Consider the following 27,209-nt stretch of genomic DNA (forward strand, 5'->3'; position numbering starts at 1 on the left):
AGGCTGCCTTAGGAGCTAGAGTTTAACTGGAAGGGACGTAAATGTGGCATCTAGTAATATTATGTACTCTCTGTGATGCCCTTAAAATAGAATCCTAAGAAGGAGTCCGCTGGCTTCGGCCATCTGCTGAAGATTCATGGGGCAGAAGAGAAAAGAGTTCTTGTTCGTAACTAATAGTAAGAGTCTTGCATAAAATTAAACCAGGACATAAACCTCACTGCCATTATTCATGGCATTTATTAAGCAGTCAATCATTCATGCCTTTTACGCTACTTCAGCATAGATTCAGAATCTTAACCTGACTTTCCAGTGCATGTTCAAGGTGGTCTTGACCAGCATTCTAGCTCCTTGTAACTACTGAGAAGTTTTTAGCATAGAGTCACAGATTCTTGTCATTAGGAGAACATCCACTTATGCTCCACAAACAAACATGAGCCAAAACTCAGAGCCTATTGTTATTACGTCATGAGTTCATTTGAGGTAATGTTTGTGTAGAAACGCAGTCTTCCCTACAATACCAGTACACTGTAACATAGAAGCAACTCTGTATGGCTATTCTTTTTTTTTTTTTTTTAGGACGGTGTTTTTTGTACATCTATATTTACTAACAAACATCACTGCATAATGATACAGCCTACAATGTAACATATATCACAATAATTCATTTTTTTCAGTTCACATCTTCATAGTGCCCCAGTTCGTTCTATGTCTCTCTAAGTCTCAGGACCACAGTTGGCCCCAATCCTATATGGTTTGCTCTCCTATAATTAGATCTCCTGTCAGTTTGGTCCATCTTCCATCATACTTTCCTTTCCTAACAGCTTGTTCCCCTGACTTTCCATTAGTGAACTCGGCTGTCTAGGTTTCATATTCCAATTCTTGTTCACTCTAGAGTGCCATCATCTCTCAGAAGGCTTGCTAGTCCAAAAATTCATATGTCCATAAAGTAATTAGTTAATTCTCCTTTCTCTCATTCCTGACCAACTTTTCAAGGAAGTTTTTTCCGGGTCATATGTGTGCATTTATTTTATGTAAATATAAAAAAACAGTACACACATACATACACACACACACACACACACACACACACACACACACATATATATATATATATATATATATATACCATTTTTTTCATAAGACAGGGTTTCTCTATAGCTTTGGATCCTGTCCTGGAATTGGCTCTGTAGATCAGGCTGGCCTCGAACTCACAGAGACCCACCTGACTCAGTCTCCCGAGTGCTGGGATTAAAGGTGTGCACCACCACTGCCCAGCTCCGGGTCATATATTAAGTTAGGTGGTGAGACTGTGACTATCCCCCTTCAACTAAAAACTACCTTTGCTTCACATATTCAAGTGGAACATCACACCGAAATCTGAGTGACAGGTGGCCCTAGAGCATCTCCTCTCATATTGTCTACCAACTCTGGAGCCCCATATAGACAGGAATGAGCATATTGCAAAGGCCAAGAAGAGAAGCCAGTGGGAGAAAGTGGTGGAAATGTTTCACTCCTTCATCCAGCAGGGAGGTATGCCTCAGCATGGCCTGGGCCAGGCGCTGGACATTCAGGTGAGGCTAGGAGAGACCACACTTTGAGGAGCTAGCGATGGAACAAGCGATAAGGACAAAAATGAACGTAAGCATCATAGAGTTTCAGGGCAGAGCAGTGTTCAGTTCACGTAGAAGCAAGAGTGGTAGAGAGTAAAGGAATGTAAAGAGAAAAGGTATCCTTGAAGGGGGCTCCTTCAGGGAGGAAAGTACGGAGGGTGTTTCTGAGACTGTGCTGTTGGGGCAAGTGTTGTATTGAGAAAGTAGTGTGAGCATCTGGAAGAGGGAGGGCAGTTTACAGCAAAGATAAAGGATGGTGGGTCACGTACCCTGAGGATGGATATGAGCGGGAACACGTAGGAGAATGTGAATAACGAAGCCAATTGTGTCTGTATCCCAGTGATAGAATTTGGATGGGGTTTTTGCCTAGGGCATCCTCTCTCTACCAAGATCCACAGTGGAGGAGTCAGGAAAAATAAACTCACCCCTGAAATCTTCAGTTTGCTAAGCCGGACGGTAGGCTGGTGGTGTTCACCTCGCTGGGTGATCACACAGCTAATGAAGTGATCTGTCCAGTGTGTCCTTCACTTAGTCCCTGGTGTGCAGGGTGGACTCAGGGGCCATGGTGTCAGACTTCTGATTAAGGTCTAGACATGAGAAGTTCAGATGCTGCCAGCACTGATGTCAGCAAGGACTTTGTTTAAGCCACCCAGGGACACACAAGAAGTGCTCATGGCTCACTGCTGATGTGTGATGTCATCGCCAGCCTCACTGTCCATATTTCCATTGGGTTGACACTATAGAGATGTGGCTTTGGGATGTATGGTTCATTCATGGAGCACCTGTAATCAGGGTTTCCCAGGAATCCAGGCAGGCTTTACAGAAAATCGTGCCATGCTGGTGAGAGCAAAAGGTGTAAATGTGGCCAAGAAACACAGACATTCACTCGTCTAAGTCTGTGCAATGAATCCAGACTCTGTGGCTGTGCACAAGCTCTCTGGCTGGGGTGGCCTGGTACACCCAGGTTTCCCGTGAAACAGCGGTAGGGGGAACTGTGGCTCACACGGAGCCCCGCATGCATTGGGCCAAAACATCTACTTCAGTAAAAGTGCTCAGTTGAGGGTAAAAGGCCATCTCTAAAAATTGATGCCTAAGGAAGTTTAAATTTAGAATTAAGGTCATTTTATTTTAGGGTGCTAGAAAAAAAAAAGCTGATTTCCAAGTTTTTCCATTTTGCTCTCCAAGTATGAGGCTTGTGCTTAGCAGTGTCTTGGATTAATCATGCTTACTTTAATTTTTTTTTTACTTAAATTTATTTTCCTTTTTATTACTTTAAATTACACTTCTTTGTTCGTGTGTATGTGTCTGTCTGTAGGTAGGGCGTGATGGTACATGTGTGTTGTTGTGTATATTTGGAGGTCAGAGGACAACTTTTGGGAGTCGATTTTCACTTACCACCATGTGGAAGCCCTAGGATTTTTTTAAAACATTTATTTGTTTGTTTGTTTGTTTATTTATTTTGTTTTTTTACAGTTTTTTAAAATTTATTTATTTATTAAAGATTTCTGCCTCCTCCCCGCCACCGCCTCCCATTTCCCTCCCCCTCCCCCGATCAAGTCCCCCTCCCTCATCAGCCCGAAGAGCAATCAGGGTTCCCTGACCTGTGGGAAGTCCAAGGACCACCCACCTCCATCCAGGTCTAGTAAGGTGAGCATCCCAACTGCCTAGGCTCCCACAAAGCCTGTACGTGCAGTAGGATCAAAAACCCATTGCCACTGTTCTTGAGTTCTCAGTAGTCCTCGTTGTCCACTATGTTCAGCAAGTCCGGTTTTATCCCATGCTTTTTCAGACCCAGGCCAACTGGCCTGGCTGAGTTCCCGATAGAACATCCCCATTGTCTCAATGTGTGGGTGCACTCCTCGCGGTCCTGAGTTCCTTGCTCGTGCTCTCTCTCCTTCTGCTCCTGATTTGGACCTTGAGATTTCAGTCCAGTGCTCCAATGTGGGTCTCTGTCTCCTTTCATCGCCTGATGAAGGTTAATATTCAGGAGGGTGCCTGTATGTTTTTCTTTGGGTTCATCTTCTTCTTTAGCTTCTCTAGGATCGCGAATTATAGGCTCAATGTCCTTTATTTATGGCTAGAAACCAAATATGCGTGAGTACATCCCATGTTCCTCTTTTTGGGTCTGGCTTACCTCACTCAGGATAGTGTTTTCTATTTCCATCCATTTGTATGCAAAATTCAAGAAGTCCTTGTTTTTTACTCTAATATGTATATATTCCATACTTTCTTCATCCATTCTTCCGTTGAAGGGCATCTAGGTTGTTTCCAGTTTCTGACTATTACAAATAATGCTGCTATGAACAGTTGAGCATATACTTTTGTTGTATGATAGGGCCTCTCTTGGGTATATTCCCAAGAGTGGTATTGCTGGGTCCAGGGGTAGGTTGATCCTGAATTTCCTGAGAAACTGCCACACTGCTTTCCAAAGTGGTTGCACAAGTTTGCATTCCCACCAGCAATGGATGAGGGTACCCCTTTCTCCACAACCTCTCCAGCAAAGGCTATCATTGGTGTTTTTTATTTTAGTCATTCTGACAGGTGTAAGATGGTATCCTAAAGTTGTCTTGATTTGCATTTCCCTGATCGCTAAGGAAGTTGAGCATGACCTTAAGTGTCTTTTGGCCATTTGAAGTTCTTCTGTTGAGAATTCTCTGTTCAGCTCAGTGCCCCATTTTATAATTGGGTTGATTAGCCTTTTACGGTTTAGTTTCTTGAGATCTTTATATATTTTGGAGATCAGACCTTTGTCAGTTGTGGGGTTGGTGAAGATCTTCTCCCAGTCAGTGGGTTGCCTTTTTGTCTTAGTGACAGTGTCCTTTGCTTTACAGAAGCTTCTCAGTCTCAGGAGGTCCCATTTATTCAATGAGGCCCTTAATGTCTGTGCTGCTGGGGTTATACGTAGGAAGTGGTCTCCTGTGCCCATGTGTTGTAGGGTACTTCCCACTTTCTCTTCTATCAGGTTCAGTGTGTTCAGACTGATATTGAGGTCTTTAGCCCTAGGATTTGAACTCAAGTCATCAGGCATGGTGGCAAGCACATGCACGTGGCAGCGAGCATCTTTACCCTCTGAACTATCCTTACTTTTACTTTCACGGCTCCTTTAACTCGATGATGTAATGTGTCTCTGTACATCTAAGACTCTCTTTTTGTTTGTTTTTAGGAGACTGGCTCTCACTATATAGCGTAGGCTGGCCTCAAATACATACATCCTCCAGCCTCGGCCATCCTGAATACTCAGTTTAAAAGCATGAGCCATTGTGCCCAGCTAAACCAACTTTCTTAAAACTTGGCTCTTAAAAAAACCAAACAGGATTTGAGTCCAAGCCCTTTGTAATTTTTTCTAAGAAAATCTTGTGACCAGTCTAAACCTGGGACTTGGAAAGATTCCTTTTTTCCTTTGCTTTTGCTTACCTGATTAGTATTAGAGCTTGTAGACATATTTCAGTGAATTATCTGAGCCCCCCCCAAATTGCATTCAATTCTTCTGGTAAGAATAGGCAAGTACAGTTAATAACTGTAATGAAAGACCATTAGAGAGAGATCATACCCTAACCACAAGCAATTAAGGTGTCCGTAACTGGAAAGGACCTGCGGTTTTACCCATTTGCAAGCTAACAGGTTAGCTTGGGTGTCCGTAAAAGATGTAAGACTCCTTGGTCAGAACAGAAGGCCATTTATTATTCATAGTAACACTGAGGACATCAGCACTTATGGTAGATGCCCAAGCCCCACAGACCAACATGATTATATATAAAATATCTACACAGTTACTGGGACACCTGACAGAGGAACAAGGAGCTTGGAAAACCCAAATCTTTGATAATATAGACAATAAGCCAACCTGCTTTCTTCCCCAGAGGCAGTATGTTTATTTACCCAACAATAACTAAAGCTGTTCCTTTCTTCACGGGGAGATAATTTCGCTGTGTAATCAGCAGCCTTAGGGGATTTGTAGCAAAGATCTGTCAGAGCCTCTGCTCACTGGCATGAAGGAATGCTAGGCACACGGAAAACTGTCTCCCAACTCAGCTCAGATGTCCTCTTCTGTTTCTCGGAGTGTCTGAGTGCTTCAAGATACTCTGGCCAGGCCAGTTGCTCTGCTTCTTCAGAGCTGAGCCAGCCCTTTGGAGGATGGTATCAGTGGGAAGCAGAAGAGTCATCTGCCATAATATTTAAACATAGATGTAATATCCAGATAACTCTGGCCCCTTAAACCACCGTGCATGTGATGCTTACACAGCCACAGTTGATGACAGTTCCAGGCATGTGAACAGCAGGTTCTAATTTGGAACTTTACTTCGCTGCTTCATGCCAAACCCATGCTGGGTTCAAGACGAAGGTTGACATTCCAGCAGTGCATCATGTGTTTCAGAAGAGATCTTGATCAGCCCTGCATTTCCTCCTGGGCCCCGGGCCGCTAGTGTTCAGAAACATTGGTGTCAAAGGCTTTTCAAATGTTCATCTTCCTATGACGTGATGTTTATTGAATAAAAACAGGGCACATTACAGAAATTATTCTCTAAGCGGTAGAATTCTAACATCAAATGTAGGTTGTCTATAATAATATTCACATAGTGGCTGTGCTAAGTGTCCCTCCCTTTAATATCTTTAAGATGTTTTTTTTTTCTTTCAGCTATGACCCATATCTGCACAATGGTCACTGTGCTTTTCTCCCTGGTTAGCTATGTTCATATGACTGACTGAAGGAGTTATTTGGCATTAGTCATCAGTGGATCAGAGGCATTACCCCTGCCTTGTTCTGCATGAACTTTGTGGGGATTTTTCACAGAGGAAAAGCTTAAAGAAATCTGTGTATCTGGCAAATGAAATCCTTCTTTCTCTTTCAAGTTAGAAGATGCAGTTGTGATACTAATGGAAGCAAAGAGTTCTCCATGACATTTCTGCATAGGAGCGGAACTAAACACACAGAGAAATGGCACCATCCACTCTAGGGCCATTAGCAATTGCTCGCGCAAGACATGTGTTTAGCTTCCAGACAGTCCTCCCATTTTAATCATCTGTCCTGGAACACTGTAAATCCTGCCTATCACAGACATTAAAGAAACAGATTGAGGTTTTTAACATTATCTTAATAAGCACAGACATTCATTTGTTACTTAACCGTTTTCCGGAACACACTAAGAATCATTCCAAGGAGCATTTGGAGCAATAAAAACCACAGTAGCTTCCTAATTGTAGCATCAATAATGACAGCGGTACAGTACACAATACTACATCTACATACAATAATACTTCAAATGCCATGTCATTCCAGCTCAAGTTAGTAAAGAGAAAGTCCTCTCTAGTCTTTGCTTTTCTATTTTTTGGTTTGCATTTTGAGTGCTGCTTCTGTCTTTTTAGGGTGTATGAATTGTGCTCTATGAGGGTCCTCCAAGATATTTCAGAGGGAATCAGTTTCCAAAGTCCAACTTTAAAACAATATATTTCTTAAAAATTTTCCATTTTAAGCCAGATATGGTGGCACATGTCTGCATTTCCAACACTTGGGAATGGGAAGCAAAAGGATCAGGAGTTCAGGGACATCTTTGGCTACATACTACACAAGACTCTGTCTCAAAAAAAAAAAGCATAAAATAGGGGCTGGAAAAATGGCTCAATGGGCAGGACTATTTGCTCTATCAACATAACAACACAGGACTTGCCTTTGAACCCCCAGAATCTATGTAAAAAGCTGAGTATGCCTATAGCCGTACCTGTAACCCCTGTAGCATTGGTAAGCAAAGACAGTGAGATGCTGAGAGCTGGTTGGCCAGCCCACCTAGACGGTCTAGTGAGAGATCCTTGTGTTTTAAGGCAGTCAAGTGGAGGTAGAGGGAGGCAGCCAACATTGCTCTCACCCCCACTTGCATACACTTGGGTGTGGACACCCACTAACATATATGTTCCCCACGTACACACCATACAGAGTAAAAATGAACTGAAATAGCCCCTCCCAATCTCTTCAGGTACGTATATCCTCCTGTTTAAAAGAAAGCCCATTTATTGCTCTATCAGAATTACTGTTGTTATAGACATGGCAAATAATAAAATCTGAAGAACACTAATAAAAAGGATACTTGAAAATATTATGTAGGTGTTGAGAAATGAGTCAACAGACGAGATAATCATCCTCTCCTTTTCTGTGATTTGCTTTCAACAAAAACATAAAGAATGACCTAATCAAATCACCAGCTGACAGATCAGCACACCACTTTTGTCACAAGGGCTGAGTGACAATGTTAGTACTGATTTCCTTCAGCTCCCCACCTATTTTATTGTAGAGAAGAGTTAATTTCATCTATTTCAAAAGTGGAAGAATAACATCTTACTCTATAAATAAGTGGCATTCACCCACAGCAACGTGATAAATAACAATCTCTCATCCCTCACACGAAGGAGTCAGCGGTACATTTGTGCTGGGATTTCTAAGCATTTGGGGATGTTTCTATCATTCTGTCCCCTTTCGTACTAGTTATGGTGTTCATACATTCAGAAAAACCCTTAAGCTATCGTAGAGTGTATAAAACTAATCTATAATTCAGTTTAAGTTTGTGACTTTTTCCATTGAAGTGTGCAGGGCTTTTGGTGAGAGCATTTCAGGCGGACTTTGTAGGCTGCAGGTGAAATACTGTGCTCAGGTGAACAAGAGGGAATCAAACAGGGATGACATTAAGTCCTACTGGAAGAATCTAGAAGAGTGATTGCTGAACATGATGGTAGACATTGCATATTCTGCAAGTATGTAAATTTATGATTAAAACATAATTATAAATAACAAAAATACTTAGTTCTTCCATTTCAAATGACTTTTTAGGCTACATGAGTGAGAAAGATTGAATTCCCAGTGACACAGCTCTGTCCTATTCTTTTTTGGTGCCCAGTAAAACGGTGTCTGTCCATTTTTTGGCTGGGTATGGTGGAGCACACCTTTGATTCCAGCACTTGGGAGGCAGAGGCAGGTGTCTCTCTGACAGTTTGAGACCAGCATGGTCTATGTAGTAAGGAATTACACAGTGAGAACCTGCCTAAAAAACAGGCAGTGGGGTGGGGGGGGGGTAGGGTGGGTGTTCATCTTAAATTTAATTTTGTTTTATATTAAGCATCATTCTGTTTAGTTCAGTTTCCCCTAGTACACTTTTCTGAAATAATCATTCTGGTTGATCTTCACTAGGAATCCTTAACTGAGAAACACCGATTCTTTATTTCATTGCCTGTCTTGGTTTGTAATCTAAGCAGTTCAGGATTATGTTCATGAAAAAGGTATTTCTTTTACAAAAGGCCATACGTGGCACAACTCAGGGCGACTGACGGAGGTGAGACTGCAAAACCAGCAGAGAAAAGATAGCTACCTGCTCCTCTTCATGTTGGAGTGGTGGCTCACAGTAGAGTCTGTTGTTAAAATAGATGTAAATTTCAGGATTTAAGCATCTGGCAGAAAGGGATAGCTCAGCTCATATTCACACTTCTTTAATCTTTTTTTTTAACTGATTTTTTTTTTTATTTTATGTGCATTGGTGTTTTCCCACGGTTGCCAGGTCCCCTGGAATTGGAGGTACAGACAGTTGTGAGCTGTCCTGTGAGTGCTGGGAATTGAACCCTCTGGAAGAATAGTCAATGCTCTTAACCACTGAGCCATCTCTCCAGTCCTCCTATTCACATTTTAAGCACCTTTTTGCAGGAGAGCCAGGTGTGGCATGTGCTGCTTGTAGAGGCAATAAAGCCATGAGAGTTGGATTTACATGCCACGTGCAGGGCATGGCTTCCCTTGGCAAATCCAACCCTTGAGCTCCCTGAAGCTCCAGTGCAGAACTTCCTCCGGAGTTGTTAGAAGTTCCCTGGCAGGAGTTGTGAGACCTCAGTGAGTCTTTCAGACTTGGGTTCACACGCCAGGTGGTTCAGGAAGAACTCCTGCCAAGTGGAAAGTGTGCCCAGAGAGCTGCAGGATTTAAGTCTCAAAGCGTAGGGGGTTAAATGACAGGTTCTGAAGGAAAAACTGGGGCAGTGGCCAGAATAAATAAGAGGCAGGAAATATTCAGGGTGACTTACATGGGACAGAACTGTCATTTTGTTATCCCTCTTAATCCAAGGCTGTGTCCTCACAGAGTGACATCAAGATATGCGTCCTTCCTGGTCTTTTTGTGACACTCTGTGTAGCCGTGAACACCATGTCTGTAGACTCCGTCTGGATCTGGCAAGTTCTTATGGGGCCCTGACGATCTGATGCCGTGTGATATAGGAGTTCCATAGCTGTGAATGCTTACTGACTCTCGTCCCCCACAAGCTCAGATTTCCAGTCATTACAGCTTAGAGTTGACATTAGGGGCATCGCAGACTCTGTCATTTGCAGGAGCACAAATTGCTGCAGTGGTCCTGTGATAGCAAGACAGAGGTAGAAGAACAGAGTCCCGATGAGATGCTTTATGCCTGCGGAGTGGTGGTGGCAATGGACACAGTCCTGTTGTACCGTATCTGTTGTGAGCACTCTGTGGGGTATATAGGACAATGCCTCTTCTGCTGGTGTATCACTGGGGTAAGGGGAGAAAGAGGATGCTCAAAGAGGGCCCTCGTTTCTTCCTTGTGGCAGTGAAAGAGAACCGTCCCATGTAGCAGTAGATTGATTTTCTTTGGAGAGGAAATGGGCCATCTCATTGAGGCTAAAAAGAAAATATTGCCTTTGTGGTTAGAAGGATTGCCATATTGAATCCCCGTGTGGCAGTTCATGCTTGCGCTCTTTCCCTATGTACTAAGGGTGAGCTCTTCTGTTCTTTCTGCTCTGGGCACTCCGAGCATCTTTCTGGAAAACACCAAGACACAGAAGATTCTTGCTTTCTCTTGCCCCTCAGTCTGTCACAGGAAGGTATTCTTGCCATACATTCAGGGTTTTATTTTGCTCTCTTGGGATTTTACAGTTCCATCACCACTATTAAAATAATATCCTCCTTGCTTTCATTTGATGTGCTCTACATCAGAATGGTTAATCATTCATTTGACAATTGCTGCGACGTCTAATTTTGTCAGTACCGTATCAGCCAAGACATCAGTTCTTGAGTTCTTTTCCATTAGATCAAAAGGGAAGTAGAAGTTCCAGCAATGATGCGTTTTATCTTTGGAGCTGTCAGATGCGGGGCTCGACTGGCAAGTTCCCACCAGGATGTAGACTGAAGGAAGCCTGTTCTTCCATCTTTAGTTCAATACCTGGGCTGGTTAAATTGCCCCAGGACACGGTTCAGCTGCTTCACTGTTTGCCTAGGGTAGATATCCTGAGTGGTCTTTAGTTTTTTGAGATAAGACCCTGGCATTTCAGATGCAGCACGCGTGAGCTATCACCAGTGCTTTGTATGACTAGCTCCACCCCCTTTGTTTGTCTGAGACAGAGGCTAGTGTATTCTAGGATGGCCTTGCGATCACCTTGCCCTTCTGATTCACCTGCTTCCATCTGGAGTTACAGACAGGTGCCACCGTGTTTGGTTTATGTGGCGGTGTGGATCAAAACCCAGGGCTTCACGCATGCTAGGCACATGTTTCATGAGCTGTGCTATATCCTGGCCCCATCCTGTCTCGGTGGCACCCACTGCTTTCTGTAACAGCCAAGGCAGCTCATTCTCATCTGGGGCCATTGTGGCTCTGAAGAACTCAGCAACACCCAGCCACTGATTAATTCCGTCAGGCCATTTTGAGGAGACGTGGAGTTGAAAGTGGGTCGGACAGGTGTTGAAATAGGACTGGAAGCTGAATCATGAAGATCTGAGCCAATGCCTCTAAAACGAAAGGGTGTACCCATCTTCTCTTTCTGCCTGCTAAAACACAAGGCCCCAGAGACCCCTCAGCTTCACTGATAACCATTCTCAATACCCATATTAAGCAGTAGTATGGAGGTGAGAATATTTAGCTTTAAGAGCTGGCGTTAAGCCCAGCATGGTGACACATAGCCTTAACCCAGACGCTCAAGATGCTTTATCAAAGAACAAGCAAAATGCTTTTAACATACTTTTATACTGTATTTGCCCAGGGTCTAATCTTTATTATAAAGGTTTCCTTTTTAATACACTGCTACCATCCACCCAGAGCTGGATCTTCCCTCTTAAAAGCCCAAGACAAGGTCATGGGAACACTAAGATGAGTTCGTTAAGAGGAACATGATTGGCACATGACTGTAATACCTGTACTTGGGAGGTGGATGAAGGAGAATCAGGATCTCAAGGCCAACCTTGGCTTTGTGGCAATTTCAAGGTTTGGCTATATGAGACCCGATTTCAAAATAATGAGGGAGAGAGAGGTTATTATTCAAGAATGTAATCCTCAATCACTTGCCTCTTTGAGTGCAGGGAGGGGTGGGAAAGGAGAAGCTAAGATTCGAGAGGATGGGATGCATGCCATTAGAAAATAACAATCCTGGTGCTTTTCTTGTAATTATCCTTCAGGTCCTCAGGGTAACTTGGTATAGATTCACAAGGAGGCCTACCAGGCTTTCATACACACACACACACACACACACACACACACACACACACGCGCGCGCGCGCGCGCGCGCGCGCGCGCGCACACACACACACACACAATAAATAAACAAAAACAACCTAAACATGTTTACAGCAAGTAGATATTTTCTCCATCAAACACGATTGTGATATGAGAGGCAAATTGCTCACTCGGAGACTCTGCTGACTGCTCAGTCCTGAGCCACTAGCCTCCTCCAGACTAGGATTACATAAAGATCATCTTTCCAATGGGTTTGCTCATCTGCTTTGAGCCAGGACTCTTCCTACATCCTTCTTTCTGCCCAATCAGATCCTCTTCCATTCACGTTTCTTCGTTAACCAACACATGTTTATCTAGCCACTACCAAGAAAGCATACTGATTTAAAGAGTGAGTTCCAAAGACTAGTCAGAGCTCAGTGCCACCTCTGTCACTTAGGGACTCTGTGACCTTGGCGAGCCATTAACTCTTCAGAGCCACAATCTCTTCCTCTATGACCAATCAACAGCAATAGTTCTACTTGGTTGGGGTTGGCCACAGTCAAATGAGAAACTGTAAAGGTGTTTGTCAGGTCAGCCCACAGCCAGAGCCCATCCCTGTTTGAGCGTACCAAATTTGTGAGCAGAGGACAAGTTAATTTGCTGTCTTCTGCCCTTCCTAATCTAATCAGGCAGAGCCCATAATGCTCCCTGTCACTCAGATAATAAAATGTCCTCTGATCAATTTTGATACAGGAAGAGTCTCCTTCCAAAGATTGAGATGTCTAGTCTGGTCTGACAATCAAATCTGGGAGCAATATTTAATTTAGGACTTCTCTCTGCCCAGCTTCCCCTGGGCCATGGCGCCCATTTGGAAAAGGGAGAGATATGTGAACTTTCACCTTTCCAGCTCTATTTACCACGCACTCATTGGTTATGCCTTCAGAAAGAGAGGAAAGTGTAGGAAAGTTCACCATTCTGGATCCACTAACGTTGGGAATTTGGACCCGAGGCTTCTGTGCCAGATAGATCTTCAAAGCTTGTTCACAAGTGCCACAGGCATTTTTCAGGGCTATGTTGTACCACCTCCTCTTATTTATGATAGCTGTTGTCAAGCCCATCCAGTGTTTATCCTGAAGTCTTTCCCTTGGGGAGGAGGGGGTGTGCCATTATCGGGGCTGTCGTGTTGAAGTGAGAGATAGTCTTGACCTTCAACCCAGAGTCAGGCACAGCTTGGAGAGAGACCAGTGGAAGGGGTGTCATGGGGTCTTTGCGAATTTTGCTGTCTCACAATTCTTCCCTTTTCCCTAGTGCCCTGGCTGTTGCTCAGTGAGATCTTTCCTGGTGGAATTAGAGGCCGAGCCATGGCCCTGACTTCTAGCATGAACTGGGGCATTAATCTTCTCATCTCCTTGACATTTCTGACGGTGACTGGTAAGAAGTCTTGTATGTTTGTGTCTTCATAAGCTTCAGGAAAGTGTTTATTGTGGGGATTTTAAAACATACCCCAAAGTAGAGAGAGGCTGGTCCTGAACCAGCTACGTCAATTAACTACCTTCAGCAGCTTCCAGTCTTTGTTCCTTTCTAACCTCACCTGCTCCCCTTATAAGATTTTTTGAATCCTATCATATATATATATATATATGTATATATGCATTTTCTCCATTGAATTTTAGCATGGATCTCTGGAAATTAAGTCCGCAATATAAATATCACCCTTAAAATATGAATAATCTTCCCAAGTATCACTCTGTTCACATTCTACCTTGTACTTATTGTTTTTATTCTCGCAGTTATCTCTAAATATGTAATTTACGCTGGGATGGTATATCTCCTCATTTGTAGGCTGCGTCTTCATTCTTCCTACTGAATTTTTCCCCCCATCTAGATGGGAAGGGACTCACTGGTCTGTTGCATGGATGTTTTGCAGGATCTGGATCTTGGTAGTTGGTTTTCAGGTCACATGCCCTCTTGTCCTTTGGGTTCTGAGTTTCTATGTCCATCCACACGGAGACTTGAACAGGGCAAGTCTCTAACCCATTAGCACACTCCTTGGCGAGTGACCACAGGATGGCCTGTCATCCTCCCAGTCTGGCTGTCCCATCCCATCCCAGGCCATGTTGAGCTCCCTTGATGCTCACCACCCAGACCCAAGGTTTTCATTCTTTCAGTCTGCCTATATATTTTTTAACCTGGAATGCTTCTCTAAAGAGAAATTTCTCTTACTGCCACGTAGCCACTCTGAAGGTGGATCTTACATAAGGCAAGATGAGTGCTTGAAACTTTGATTTTTATTATTATTATTTATTAAAATTATTTTAAAAATTTAATGATTTTTATTAATAATAATTTAATTAATAATAATAATTTATGATTATTATTCTCAAAATAATGAGGTGGTTCACAAGCACCCTCCAAAACTGACCGCCAAGTTTTCTGAAATTAATCTCTCTCTCTCTCTCTCTCTCTCTCTCTCCTCTCTCTCTCTCTCTCTCACACACACATACACACATGCACACACACACACACCAAGACACACACATGCCCTTGATAACATAAGTAAAAAAATCCAAACTGTAAACTCATTTCATCATTCATTTCATATATGTATATTTAACCTTTAAAAATGAATACTTACTCAAGAGTATGCTATACACATATACATAAATGTATATGTTTAGTACATCATGCTTTAAATTACTTTGGAAGTTGCTAATTAAATGCAGTTGGGTTATATATAAAATTTTCAAATGCTTGCATCTTAGATTTTAAGAAATAGTCCAGGCTTAAAGGAGACAAAGAAACTAGTTCCTAGCATCAATCCTACGTCTTCTACCCTGGTAGTAAAAGGAAACATGGACCCTTCACCTTACACCCACACCCATGCCTACCATCTGTTATTTAATTAGAAAATATGGATGAAAAATGGTGACACATGACCTGAATCTTTGCAGGAAGGCTGGCTGACATACTGGATGAGCTAAGGAAGAGGTAGACCCTTGAATGGGCTTTTAGCATGCTTCCTGGTAAAGCAAATTCTTTGTCTTTTCAGTAGTGGTTGTCTCTTTTGAGAACCAACTCTGACTCTGTAGGGTAGTCCAGCCTTGAACTCATGGCAATCCTCTTGCCCCAGTCTTCTCCCCCAGCTAGGATTATAAGCACAAGCTATACACAACCAGATTCAACACAACTGGATCCAATTAGTTTTTGAAGCCTGGAATGACCTAAAGTCTTCAGTTGACCTCCTTCTGTGCTGTCTAAAGATCTCTAAGTATTTTCAAAGATCAAATTCTTAAACATGGATTAGAATGATTTAAAAGATAGGAAGCTTTTCTACATATCCTATCTTGGTGATAAGCCTTTGGATACCAACATTTTAGTGAAACATCACCTGTATCAATGTAAACATACTGTTCCTGGTGAACAAACATTACACAGTGGACAGTGAATTCAGTTCTGGGTACAATATTTTGAAAAAAAACTGATTGAAAATTGCAGTACATATTAGGCTGTGGTAATGCACATATATAAACCCAACCCTGGAGTGCTGAGGTTGGAAGATGAAGGATGAGCTCAAGACCATATGGAAAACACAGAAAGACCCTATTTCAAAAGACAAACAAAAAAGGACTATCCAAGAGAGGATGGTCCAGATAATAAGAACCTGGTATCTATGCTCTGTGAAGAAAGACTGGGAGAGTTCTGGGTCTTTGATCTGGATCCAAGGACTCTGAAAGAAAGGATGAAGATGCAGACAAATATTTGGAGTGTGTAGGGAGGTATGACTCACTGTGTGCTGTCTACAAGACAAAGCAGAACATCCTGAAAGGCAGATTTGGGGTCTGAGTAAAGGAGATGGTTGTGGCAGTAAGGTCATGATCTCTCTGTTACTGCAAGTGTTTAAACAGAATGTGAAACAAGTTCAACGAGATGATCGTTTGGGTTTCACTAATTCCAACTAATCCACAAGTATTAGATTAAGCAATCCACCTGGCAAAACCCTGCACTAGCAGCAATCAAAGATCAGAGACAGGATTGATTAAAATTGCCTGAAAGAACTGCCTTGGCATTCAAGAGATGGTTTAGCAGTTAAGAGCCCTTGCTATGCAATTATGATGACCAGGGGTTTTGTTCCAACATACACCTAACAAACTGGACATCTGGCACACCTGTAATCCTAACTCTGAACTGGGGCAGAAGCAGAAGGATCACCAGGGCTTGCTGGCTCCCATTCTATCTGAGAAAACATGAACCTCACTCAGGCTCTGGGAGAGACCCTGACTCAAAGGAATATGCAGAGAGCAATACAGGATGAGACCTGATGCTTTCAGACTCAAATGTTCACACACAGTCATCCACATGCGCACACACACACGTTTGTCTTCCTTCTTTCTGTTCCCACCTCAGCTCAGCTCACCCGCAAGTGGTTACTATGCTTAGATCCTTCCACACTGCAGCTATAAAAATGACTTCAGTATATAACGACTCAAGTCAGTTTTTCCCCTGACCAACTGTGATTTGTGATTGTAGCTGTTAAGGGCTATTTGCAAATCCTGCCTGCAGTTGGTCTTTGCATATGTGTAAAAAGAGCTAGATACTTCTCCACTGTTCCCTGTCATCCTGGACATTTGCTGCTGGTCTGGAGGCCAGCACAATATAAATGGACAAAGTTACATGCCCGTGAATGGGGTTGTGTCTAGGGTAATGCACCCTGAACTTGATCAGTGATTAGAAAGAGAGTATATGTTTGTTTAGAAGTGGCCAAGAGACCTGACAAGTGAAATCCACCAAAGTGTTGAGAATTGTGCTGATCATTTTTCTTTCATTGGCCCCACTATGATGTTTCCTGCTGGACCTAGAACAAAGCTTTGCAATATGTTGCCAGCTATTAAGAATGGTGAAATAATGCCAACATAAAACAATTTATTGAAATCAGAGTAAAAAGGATGAACTCATTTCCAGAAGTGTCCACGTGCACAAATATGTCATTTACAATGGCCAAACTACAACAGTGGTGATCTCTAGAGGGAGTCAGGGGAGGGTAAGAGAAAACTGGCCTTGCGTCTTTATAGATTTCTGCATTGAAGTTTTATTTTTGCAATGGCGATGTTTAGCTTTAATTGTCAACTTTATATAACCTAAGAAATACCTTGGATGAGAGTCTCAGTGAGGGATTGTCTACTTTTGTGTTGTTTTGTAGGCATGTCTGTAGAAGACTGACTTGTCAATTGATATGGGGAGACCCCACCCAATGTGGGTGGCATCATTGTCTAGGCAGGGAATTCTGGACTGTATAGAAACATGCTAGTAGTCTTTAGTATAGGAAGCGGAAGGAAGCAAGCAAGGGCCCATGCATTTATTCTTGCTTCCTTTGACTGTGGATATAATACTTTAAGTTGCTGCCTTGACTTCCCCATAGTGATAGATTTTACAATTCCATTCCATAATGTGGAACCATAAGCCAAATAAACCCATTCTTCTTTAAAAAGCTTTTAGTCCGAGTATTTTATCCCAGCAACAGAAATAAAACTAGAACATAAATGAACATGTGCTCTTTGCATTAATATTTATTATCATGTTGAAAAAGAAAAATGTGTACCCAGAAAATATCTTTGAGTTTAATTTGTGATGTTTAGAAGACAGCTTTGCATTTTACCTAAGGAAGCTGGGGTAGAATTGTAAAACAAAACAAAAAGAGCCTGGCCACATTTTGAATTGGTGAATCTTATTTCCATGGAGACTACTAGCATGTACTAGCTTCCTATAGGATTTGAGAAGGGATGTTCACAAATGGGATTGGTGATCAGTGCACACAGAATACATACCTAACCATTTTCTTTTGTCTTCTATAGATCTTATTGGCTTGTCATGGGTTTGCTTCATATATACAATCATGAGTCTAGCATCCCTGGTTTTTGTTGTTCTGTTTATACCTGAGACTAAGGGATGCTCTTTGGAACAAATATCAATGGAGCTAGCAAAAGCGTAAGTACCCTATCATTGGTTGTTGGTCAAAATATAGTTGTTATATTCGATTAAATATCAACATTTGAAGTTATTTTAGGATATTCCCGTTTCTACAAGACGGCTTGCATAATTCCAGTTCCCTAGCCTTATCTCAAATGTGTGTGAACTATTGCTTATCAATATTAAAGGCTTTACAAACTTTGTTTAGTGGTGCCTATCACTCCAGCACATTGGAGGTGGAGGCAGGAAGATTGAGTTCAAGGTGACCCTTAGCTCAGTGGCTTTTTGACTAGCTTTATATGATGTCATCTCAACCTTTTTCTCTCTCCCAAGAAAGAACTTCTTCATTTCTAGCTCCTCACCCAGTAGTCCACCTTTGTTTGGGGTACTAACTTGGCACTGGGATATGATGTCCATCCTGGGCTAGGACAATAGATTATTTCAGCCCTTCCTCTAAAACAGGCTCAGGTGTCTTTTGATCCCAAACACTTAAGGCTACAATTAGCAGAAAAACTCTAGATTCTAAATGTCTGTAATTCTTTATAAGGTGGCACATTCAAGTTAATTTTAGCAAAGGTAAGGAGTGTCTTACATGATTAGGTGTTCAGAATTAAATTCTAGGCATTTAAGTGAATTTCACACGGGGAGGTGAGATAAATAACTTAACCGGCAAGTCGGCCAGGGACAACTGTCAGAGGCAGGGCACTGAGTTTTAACTGATCAAACTCATGGCCTGAGGGAAGTGGTGGCTGCAGCCTAGGAATGAAGGGAAACGTGTTCTTCTTAGGATTAAATTGCAGTGGAACTGGGGCCATGCTTAGTCCTGGACTTTACTGCAAAGGAGAAAACCACGTTATTTTTTTTTAATAGGTTGTGGTTTTTCTCTTAAAAAATAATGTCCCAAGCACTGGGTATGGTCACAGAAATTGTGACAGCAACACTTGCTTCCATCTGAGGGAAGTTCCAGGCTGATAGATGAGCCAGTGGTGGGACAATGTGTGCAGATGCTCATGAAGGCCGGTCCTTTGTCCTGTGCTAGCAGGGGCTGGAGTGAGGAAACTCGTGGAACCTTGACATGGTTGAAATCTTTAAAATAGTTTACTTTGCTAAGCAAAAACAAAAAAACAAAACAGAACAACAACATACAATAAACTTGCCTCAATTCAAATCATAAGTTGACTATGTCAAGTTTCGGGTTGTGCTTTCCTGCAGATGAGGTGATTTTTAAGAAAATGAAATGAAAATGATAATTTATAATGAAGCAAATGCAGTTGTGGGAAGGCTTGATTGGCTAGGTAACTTGCACATGGAGTTTGGGCATGGACGTACACATTCTTCCTCCTACCTACAGGACAGCTTTTAGCCCAGGTTTGCTTTTTGTTTGCGACTCTCAAAACAGGCTAGCCTTGAACTCTTAATCCCCCAGTCTCTGCCTCCCAACACCCACCGAGCAGAGCAGGTTTTTATGGAGGGTCATAAGATGTAGCTCTATCTGCAGTCTACCAGAGTTCATGCAGTAGGGAGGTAAGGATGCAGGAGGGAGTGGTAAGGATGAAAATGAGAGAGACATACACCGGCTACATTCATCACTACCTTGCCGACTTTGTCAGCTGTGATTTAACTCTTCTTGGCTGGGCAATAGCCAAGAAAGAATTGAAGCCAGGCATGGTGGAGCACACCTTTAATCCCAGCACTTGGGAGGCTGAGACAGGCAGATCTCTGAGTTCCAGCCTAACTTGGTCTACATAGCAAGTTCCAGGCTGGCCAATGAGATACCGTGAGACCTGTTTTACCACCCCTCCCCATCCCCAATAAAGAACTGGAAATTTAGGAAACAGCAACAGAAACTGTTTCTACTTCAGGTGGTAAGCAAGAAATCAGATCCTTGCAGTAGACCATGTTGGTTAGCACAAAGATAGATTACTCTTCTTGTTAGAGGATTTCATTACATAAAAGTCCCTCCATCCCAAAGGAGAGAATACCAGAGTTAAATCTTGAGACATTTTGGTAAAGAAGATATTGGGGGTGGGGGTAGGGTCATGTACAGAAATATTGCACTCAGAGCTGGGCTACAAAGGTTAATAGGCACTTGTGAGACTGGGAGATGAACCCAGAACCAAGAGGAGTCAGGAAGTTTGTCTATCTTGGTAAAGAATTTGAACTTTATATTAAGGGCAGTAGTGGGTTTTTTTGTACCTTTTGTGCATGTGTACTTAGTGTGAAACATGCATATGTGTTTGAATACTTGTGTTCATGAGTACATACATGGAGGTCACAGGTGGGCTTTGGCAACTTTATTGCTTTGAGCTAATAGCTGTCACTGAACTTGATGGTCACTGTTTTGGCTAAGGGGGTTACCCCTCAGTGCTAGGGTTGCAAGCATGCATAGCCACACCCAACTTCTGTGGAAGTACTGGGGTTTGAACTCAAGTCCTCATGCTTGTGTGAACAGTGCTCTTACCCACGGAGCCACTGCCCTAGCAGAAGTGTTTGAAGTAAAATGATATGGCGTGACCAGAGTTTAGGTGGAAGTTTATTTCTGACAAAATAGGAGGAACAGAAAGAGGAGTCACTAAACGAAGCTACTGGGGGTGGCAGAGGGGAAGGTATGAAGCTGGATGTAGTGTAGAAACGGGGCCTATGAAACTGGGACCTGCACGGGAAGGACAAATAGGGGGAAGAGGGAATTAGAACTGCTCGCAGGCTTCCAGAATCAACCTGCTGTGTATGCAGTAGTGTCTGTCATTCATGTGTCAGGAAAGAGGGGCAGGTTTGGGAGAGGGTCTGGTGGGGGTTGGGGTTGGGCCCCCGAGTACCATTTGTGCAGATCCCCTCTGAGAGGCTTATGCGACATGCAAGTGAAAACAGGGAAGGAAGGTCAGGATGCACAGACGTCTGGGACTGAGGAGAAACTCTCTACAGATCTGGTGGTCAGCACAGGGACATAGGGACGTGCTATGTGGGCAGTGGTGGGATGAGAAACACTTTGGAGAACCATCAGTGCAGAAGCGGATATAACTCCATGGCTTGAGCAGGTCAGAGACCTCAGGCGTGCACTCTTTGTGTGCATACAATTCGAAAAAACTCAACTCCTAACTCAAGACACAAAGTATGTTTTGCAAAGGTTTGTTAAAAGACCTTGTGAACCACAGTGAGAGACTGTTGAAGGGAGAGCAGGACTGAGCTGCGAGGTGAACTGCTGCTTTCAGTTAGCAAGGTGGACAAAATAAGGGCTTATTAACATACCAATATTTCCTTCAGAAAGCCTAACTTTGAAACCCTTTCTCATTAGGCAGCTTTCAAGTAGAGTTGTCAAGTAAAGCAAACTGCAAATCATGACAACCTGAAGACAGAATCTTTCTATTTAGTGGGCTTCTAGAATGTTCCTGTAGAGAGTAGGATTCGGGTATTTAAAACTTATTCAGCACTCTGTGTGGGGGGAGAATATTAAGTGGCTACACGTCTGGCTGGCAGACTGTCTGTGAAACCACATTTGGTACTTTTGAGTCATGCAGTTTCTCAAAACCTTAATCCAGGCACTGTCTGAGACAGTCATGCATTGACAATTGGGGGGGGGGGGGTCAACGTCGAAGTCATTGTGACCCCTCAATAGTACTGCGAGCGAAAACAGATAAGGAACCTGGGACAGAGGAATAGGAAGACGTTGGTGTGCAAGTCTGTGTATTCAACTGAGAGCAGCAGCAATCAGGTGCCTGCGGCTGGGGGAAGCCCCACGCTGAGACCTGAAAGGAATAAGAAATTTGGCTCTTTAGCTCCTGATTACACAACATTAAAAAGCCAGAAGCTTCTCTCTGCTTGCTGCCGTAGGTTGAGAAATGCTTTTAACATGAGAATGTGTAAGCAACCTGAATCAAGTAAACCAACAAGAAGCACTTGAAACAGTTAAGCAAGCTTCCCTGGAAAGAAATGCCAGAGACAAAAAATGGCGATCTGAGGACGGTATCAAATTAACTAAGGAAATGTAGGGCAGTGGAAATCCCGTGGAACTTGGAAGTGCACAGAGACTCATGTAAGCTTGCTCGAGGAAGTCTACTGCTGAGCCCAGGGAGTCTGTAGGAATTTAGAAGTTAATAAAACAAATGAATCAACTTTTGATCACCAGGGAAACCAGTCCCCATGTGTAAATCCCCATAGCGCTTTCCTGAGGACTAAGAAAGGAAACTATTTATAATATCGAATTAAATTTTAAATTTGATCCTACACGTTGCTTAATATTTTCCTCTCCCCTATTTGGAGTTGGTCCCCACCCCAGCCCCAGTTCTTACAAAGCTGAGAAAACAAATAGTCTTCCAAGGAGGCGAAGTTCCTTATAAAATAAATAGCGTCTCAGCCGAGAGCCAGGAAGCGTAGCTGCCATCGTGTACTGTGAAAGGGCTTTGTTTGCAATATCTCCCCTGCCAACTACTACCCCGAGGTGTAGTCTCAAATTTAAAGTTCATCTGATAGAGGGATGCTTGCAGTATTTACATTTTCCAAGTGGGATTTTCCTCACTCCCCCCCCCCCACTCAGGCGAAAACAAACGAGTGTTTTATTAAGAGTTTAGTGCCGAAGCCTTTGTACTGTCGCCGATAATGGGCTGTGTGTCCATCCCTGTATGCAAACGGGCAGCTTCTAAACACGGAGAGCTTGGGAGGTGGCTCTGTCAGAAAAGTGCTTGCCATGCAAACCTAAGGACCAGTTCGATCCCCAGCGTCTGCGTGAAAGTGGGCTGACAGCCATGAACGCCTCTAATCCTGGCACTGGGAAAGCCAAGACAGGAAGCTGGCCAGGTCTGTGAGCTCCAGGTTCAGAGAGAGGCCCTGTGGAGGGAGGGAGTGGGGAGGGACAACAATCAGTGTTGACCTCTGCCTCCACAGAAGCATGGGGGGGGGGAGCTCACACTAATTGAGCATCTATTATGCCCCAGACACTGGTGTAGGTGCTGCAACCATATTAGCAATGAGAAAAACAAACAAATACACCCAGGATAATGACCATGCGCTGATGAGCTCTTTAGTGGTTGGGGTGGGGGCAAGCTTCAGAAGGCTATGGGGAGATAACCTTTAGGATACAATCTGGGCGATAAGAGGACTAGGTGGGAGGTTGGGGCACAGAGAATGCAGGTAGAGAATCCTTAGTACAGAGGCTAACTCAGGAACAGGCTCAGCCTGTTTTTGGAAGGGCAAAGAGCTCTAGGTCCGAGCCACTGGGGTTGATAAAACAGGCTGAGCAAGGAGTTGGTTAGTTCTCACTGGGTGGGAAAGGACTCGGAGTTTTGGAGTTTTAGCGTGGACAGTGACATGACATGACATGACCGACATTTCAAGCCAGGTGTGTCGTGAGCATGTGCAACCACCTGGCAGCCTGAAGCTGGGGAGACTCACAAGCCCAGTGCTGGCCTCAGGTGGCCCTTCATGCTACCCGGCAGTGGCCGGTATCACTAGTCCCTTAAAGTCTTCTGTCCTAGCAGGGGTCACACCAGCAGCCCTTCAGGCTTGAAGAGTCAGCTCTGTTTCTATGACATCGGCCCCATCATTCTGGTGTAGGAGGGCCTTTTGTTTATGTGTTGCTTTTATTGGTTAATCAATAAAGAAACTGCTTGGCCTGATAGGGCAGAACTTAGGTAGGTGGAGAAGACAGAACTAAATTCTGGGAGGAAGGAAGCAGAGTCAAGAGAAAACGGGCATGGAGCTGCCAGGTCAGACATGCTAAATCTTTCCCAGTAAGCCACGACCTCGTGGTGAGTAGAGATTATTAAAAATGGGTTAAACCAAGATGTGAGAGTTAGCCAATAAGAGGCTAGAGATAATGAGCCAGGCAGTGATTTAATTAATACAATTTCTGTGTGGTTATTTCGGGTGTTAACTAGCCTGGCGGCCGAGAGGAAAAGCAGGCCCTCTCTCTTTTCAACATCATTCCTCATCTCTTCTCCCCTTTCCAAGACTTCCTGTTTACTCCTTCACTCTTTTTTTTTTTTTATTGCTGGTGTACTTTCCATCAGTATAAATAAAAACTTGCTGGGATCTCCCCACTTACCCTGCTTTTTTTTTTTTTTTTTTTAAAGATAGGGCTCTATGAATCCCCACCTGGTCTTGAACTCATTATGTAGTTGAGAATAACCTTGATCACCAAGATCCTCTTGCCTCTGCCTCCCAAGTGCAGGGGATTGTGTACTGAGTGTACCCGTGTGTACTTCCGGTTTACGCAGTGTTGGGGATTGAATGCAGGGCTCCCTGCATGCCAGGCAAACTTCTGCCCACCGGGTTCCGTACCATTCCTCCCATCTTCTGAAAAGGGTGTGTTGGTAGCCATTTTTCTTCCAAATTTGCCACTTCTCTATTTCTAACAAAGTCCTTTACCAGTCCCGGGCATCTCTTCTCTCCTGAACGGCTCCAAGTGAGCCTTCTCTGGCTACCACTTCCCTGAATAAGGCTAGCGCAGGGGCCAATTCCCAGTGACATCCTGACGTAATAGCTTTGCCACGTGTGGGGACCTCCCTTCTGATTGTCGCATTTCTCACCTGTCCACACCTGTTTCCCTATTTTCTCTGTGAGCTTGGGCTTCCTCCCGCAACTTCTCTGTCACACTCATCAGAGCATGCCCTCTGGACCATAGGCCAGGAGTTGGAATCCACCTGCTTTGATCTCCCTCCTAAACTCGAGGCGTGGCTGCTCACGCCTTGCTTACCTTTCTTCTCCCGCTAAGAGATAAGCTAAACATGCTAATTCCACCCATGGCGGCCCCGAAGAGTCCGTCTACACATTGGCTCCAGGCCTAGTTTCCTCCTTGTGTGCCAATGTCTTCCTTTTCTTTTGCTGCAGCCTGAGCCAGTCTTTCCCTAATCTCTCCCTCTCATGCCCCGCCTCCAGTATAGTAAGGCTTGCTGGCTCCTCCTTCCACAGGCATCCATTTCTTCTATGCTATCATGGTCTGAGGTGTCAGGAACTCCTTTCTTCGCTGGTGTAGTGGTTATCTACCTGGTCCCCTTTTCTTTCCTTTCCCCCCATCCCATTCTGTTCCTTTGTTCCAGTCTCCTAGGGATTCATGATGTAGAGGAAAAGCTATACAGTTTATGCTTTCTCCTCCCCGCCCCTTGCTTTAGTGGCTTCAGCCACCCTGACCTTCGGAACTCAGCAGGCATACTCACGGCAGCAACTCTTTTTTTATGCTCTTCCCCTAGGTAGGCATCTGCCTCATAGTGCCGCCTCCCTCTTTTCTTACCAACCTACTATAAATCAGACTTTGCTTCTACTTTATTTCGGTTTTTAACAAGAGTTGAAACATTCCTTTGGCTTATTAGCTATTTCTCATTACATTTAATTCCTTGAGCACACGAGGGGGGGGTGGGGAATGTTTTACTTGCATGGGTATATATGTACCACAAAGTCCTGCTGCCTGCAGAGGCCAGAAGAGGGCATCAGATCCCCCCGGAACTAGAGTTACGGACAGTTGTGAACTGCTGTGTACCGGGAAGCATGCCCAGGTTCTCTTGCAGAGAAAACAATCTTAACAAGGAAACTCCGAGGAGCAGGATTTCTTCACTGTGTTCATTCTGGTTCCTCAAAACCTAGAACAATGATCGCCTGGTTTGTAATGGCTGTGCACTGTTGAATGCATGAATAAACAAACCAAGGAAATGGATACAGGAGTGAGGCCTGGCCAACATAACGTCTCGGCTTGAAGTCTGAGACACTGAATGAACAGGAAAATGGGCCAGCCTGGAGGGCCCCAGGGTGCAGGGGTAGCTAGAATCATTTTGGATGGATTAATTTGGAGATGTCCATTAAGACACCAAATAGAGACATGTTTGATAGGCAGCTGTAAGTCTGTATAGAGTTAAATGTGGGAGGCCATTGCCTCATGAAACAGAAGCAGAGAAGAATGGGGCCCGAGACTGGACAAGCCTCCCATTATGCCAATATATAGAGATAAAAGAGCTTGCTGGGCAGTGTGCAGAGGCAGGCGAGTCTCTGTGAGTTTGAGGCCAGCTTGGTCTACAAAGTGAGCTCCAGGACAGCCAGGACTGTTGTACAGAGACACCCTGTCTTGAACCATCCCCCTCACCCCGCAAAAAAGGAAAGAGGACACTGAGCACCAAGGAGCCGATGGAGAGGATGGAGAAAAGCCAAAGGAACAATGTATTATTAAAGTTAAATGTTCCAGGACAGTATGGGTTGAAAAAGACAGGCTTAAGACTCCAGGAGTCTCAGTGAAATAGGGGCCAAGCTGACTGAAGGGACAGGAAAGAGAACCCAAGTGAAGACAACCCTATGGTTTTGCTGTGGAGAACAAAGGTACTGGCTGGCCTTCCACTCACCATGGCTACAGACCACCCAGTGACCTGCCGACCTCCTCTAGTGTGGTGCTAGACAGATCTTCAGCCTTCCCTGCCCAGGACTTTGAAGCCCGAGTGCCTGTCACCTACAGCTTCACTTCTCTTCCTTGGCTTAGATTCATTGCTCCTCAACCCATCCACCCCCACCTAGTCTGTCATTCAGGAAAGACTTCTCAGTTTATTTAGAACAAATAGGATTCAACCAGTTCCTTTAGGGTTAGGGACAAACTCTGAAGTAGGACGTTAGGACCTACCGCCACCTGTCACAGTTCCCCAAGGAGTCTGACTTTCCTACTCTTTGAGATATTTCCACACTACCTCCCGCTTTCTGTTGTGACTTGTAGTTGGTGCCATCTGTGAAGATCATGCTCCCAGTAGCCCCTGCACTCTAGCCAGAGAGCACAGTCCCTCTAAGTACTGGCCCAGTGTATTCTGCGAATCAAGGAATCCCAACCTGAACTCCAGTTGCTGAACAACAGATCAGCAATCCCTGCCTCAGCTACTACCATCCTGTCTCCCTTTTTATTTTCTCGCCAGCACACCCTCAACTTATGGCTTCTGAGCTTGTCCTATGAAAGCACAAGCCCCTTGGAAGCCAGAGTAGCACCCAACCCCACCCACAGTGCCCGCTGTGACCCGTTCCCTTCCCTGTGGAAGAGAGGAAGGTTCAAAGGCATTCCCTTCTGTTAAATCTAAGGGGAGAGCATACTTTATGCTGCTGGACATCATGTGCTGTTGATGGGGAGCGAGGCCAAAGAGAGACACAGCGGGGAGCTAGACAAATGCAAGACAATGAATCTGGATTTGGGGCGATCATGACTTCTTTGCTGTGGGTAAC

General features: G+C 43.9%; 1 protein-coding gene across 3 annotated transcripts in view; it reads left to right on the forward strand.

Annotated features, from left to right (window-relative positions):
- Slc2a12 (solute carrier family 2 member 12) overlaps positions 1–27,209 on the forward strand; it is a 64,859-nt gene that overhangs the window by 26,961 nt on the left and 10,689 nt on the right. For all 3 annotated transcript variants that reach the window (XR_005974515.1, XM_041653589.1, XM_041653590.1), the window contains exons 3-4: positions 13,380–13,502; positions 17,921–18,053. Coding sequence is in view for 2 of the 3 variants with exons in the window: in XM_041653589.1 (XP_041509523.1) it covers positions 13,380–13,502; positions 17,921–18,053 (256 nt within the window). In the remaining variant the exon portion in view is untranslated. The remainder of the gene's footprint in view (positions 1–13,379; positions 13,503–17,920; positions 18,054–27,209) is intronic.

Source organism: Microtus oregoni, unplaced genomic scaffold (genome assembly GCF_018167655.1).
Source record: "Microtus oregoni isolate MIOR12 unplaced genomic scaffold, Mior012 000006F_ref0000085, whole genome shotgun sequence".
Classification (NCBI taxonomy): domain Eukaryota; kingdom Metazoa; phylum Chordata; class Mammalia; order Rodentia; family Cricetidae; genus Microtus; species Microtus oregoni.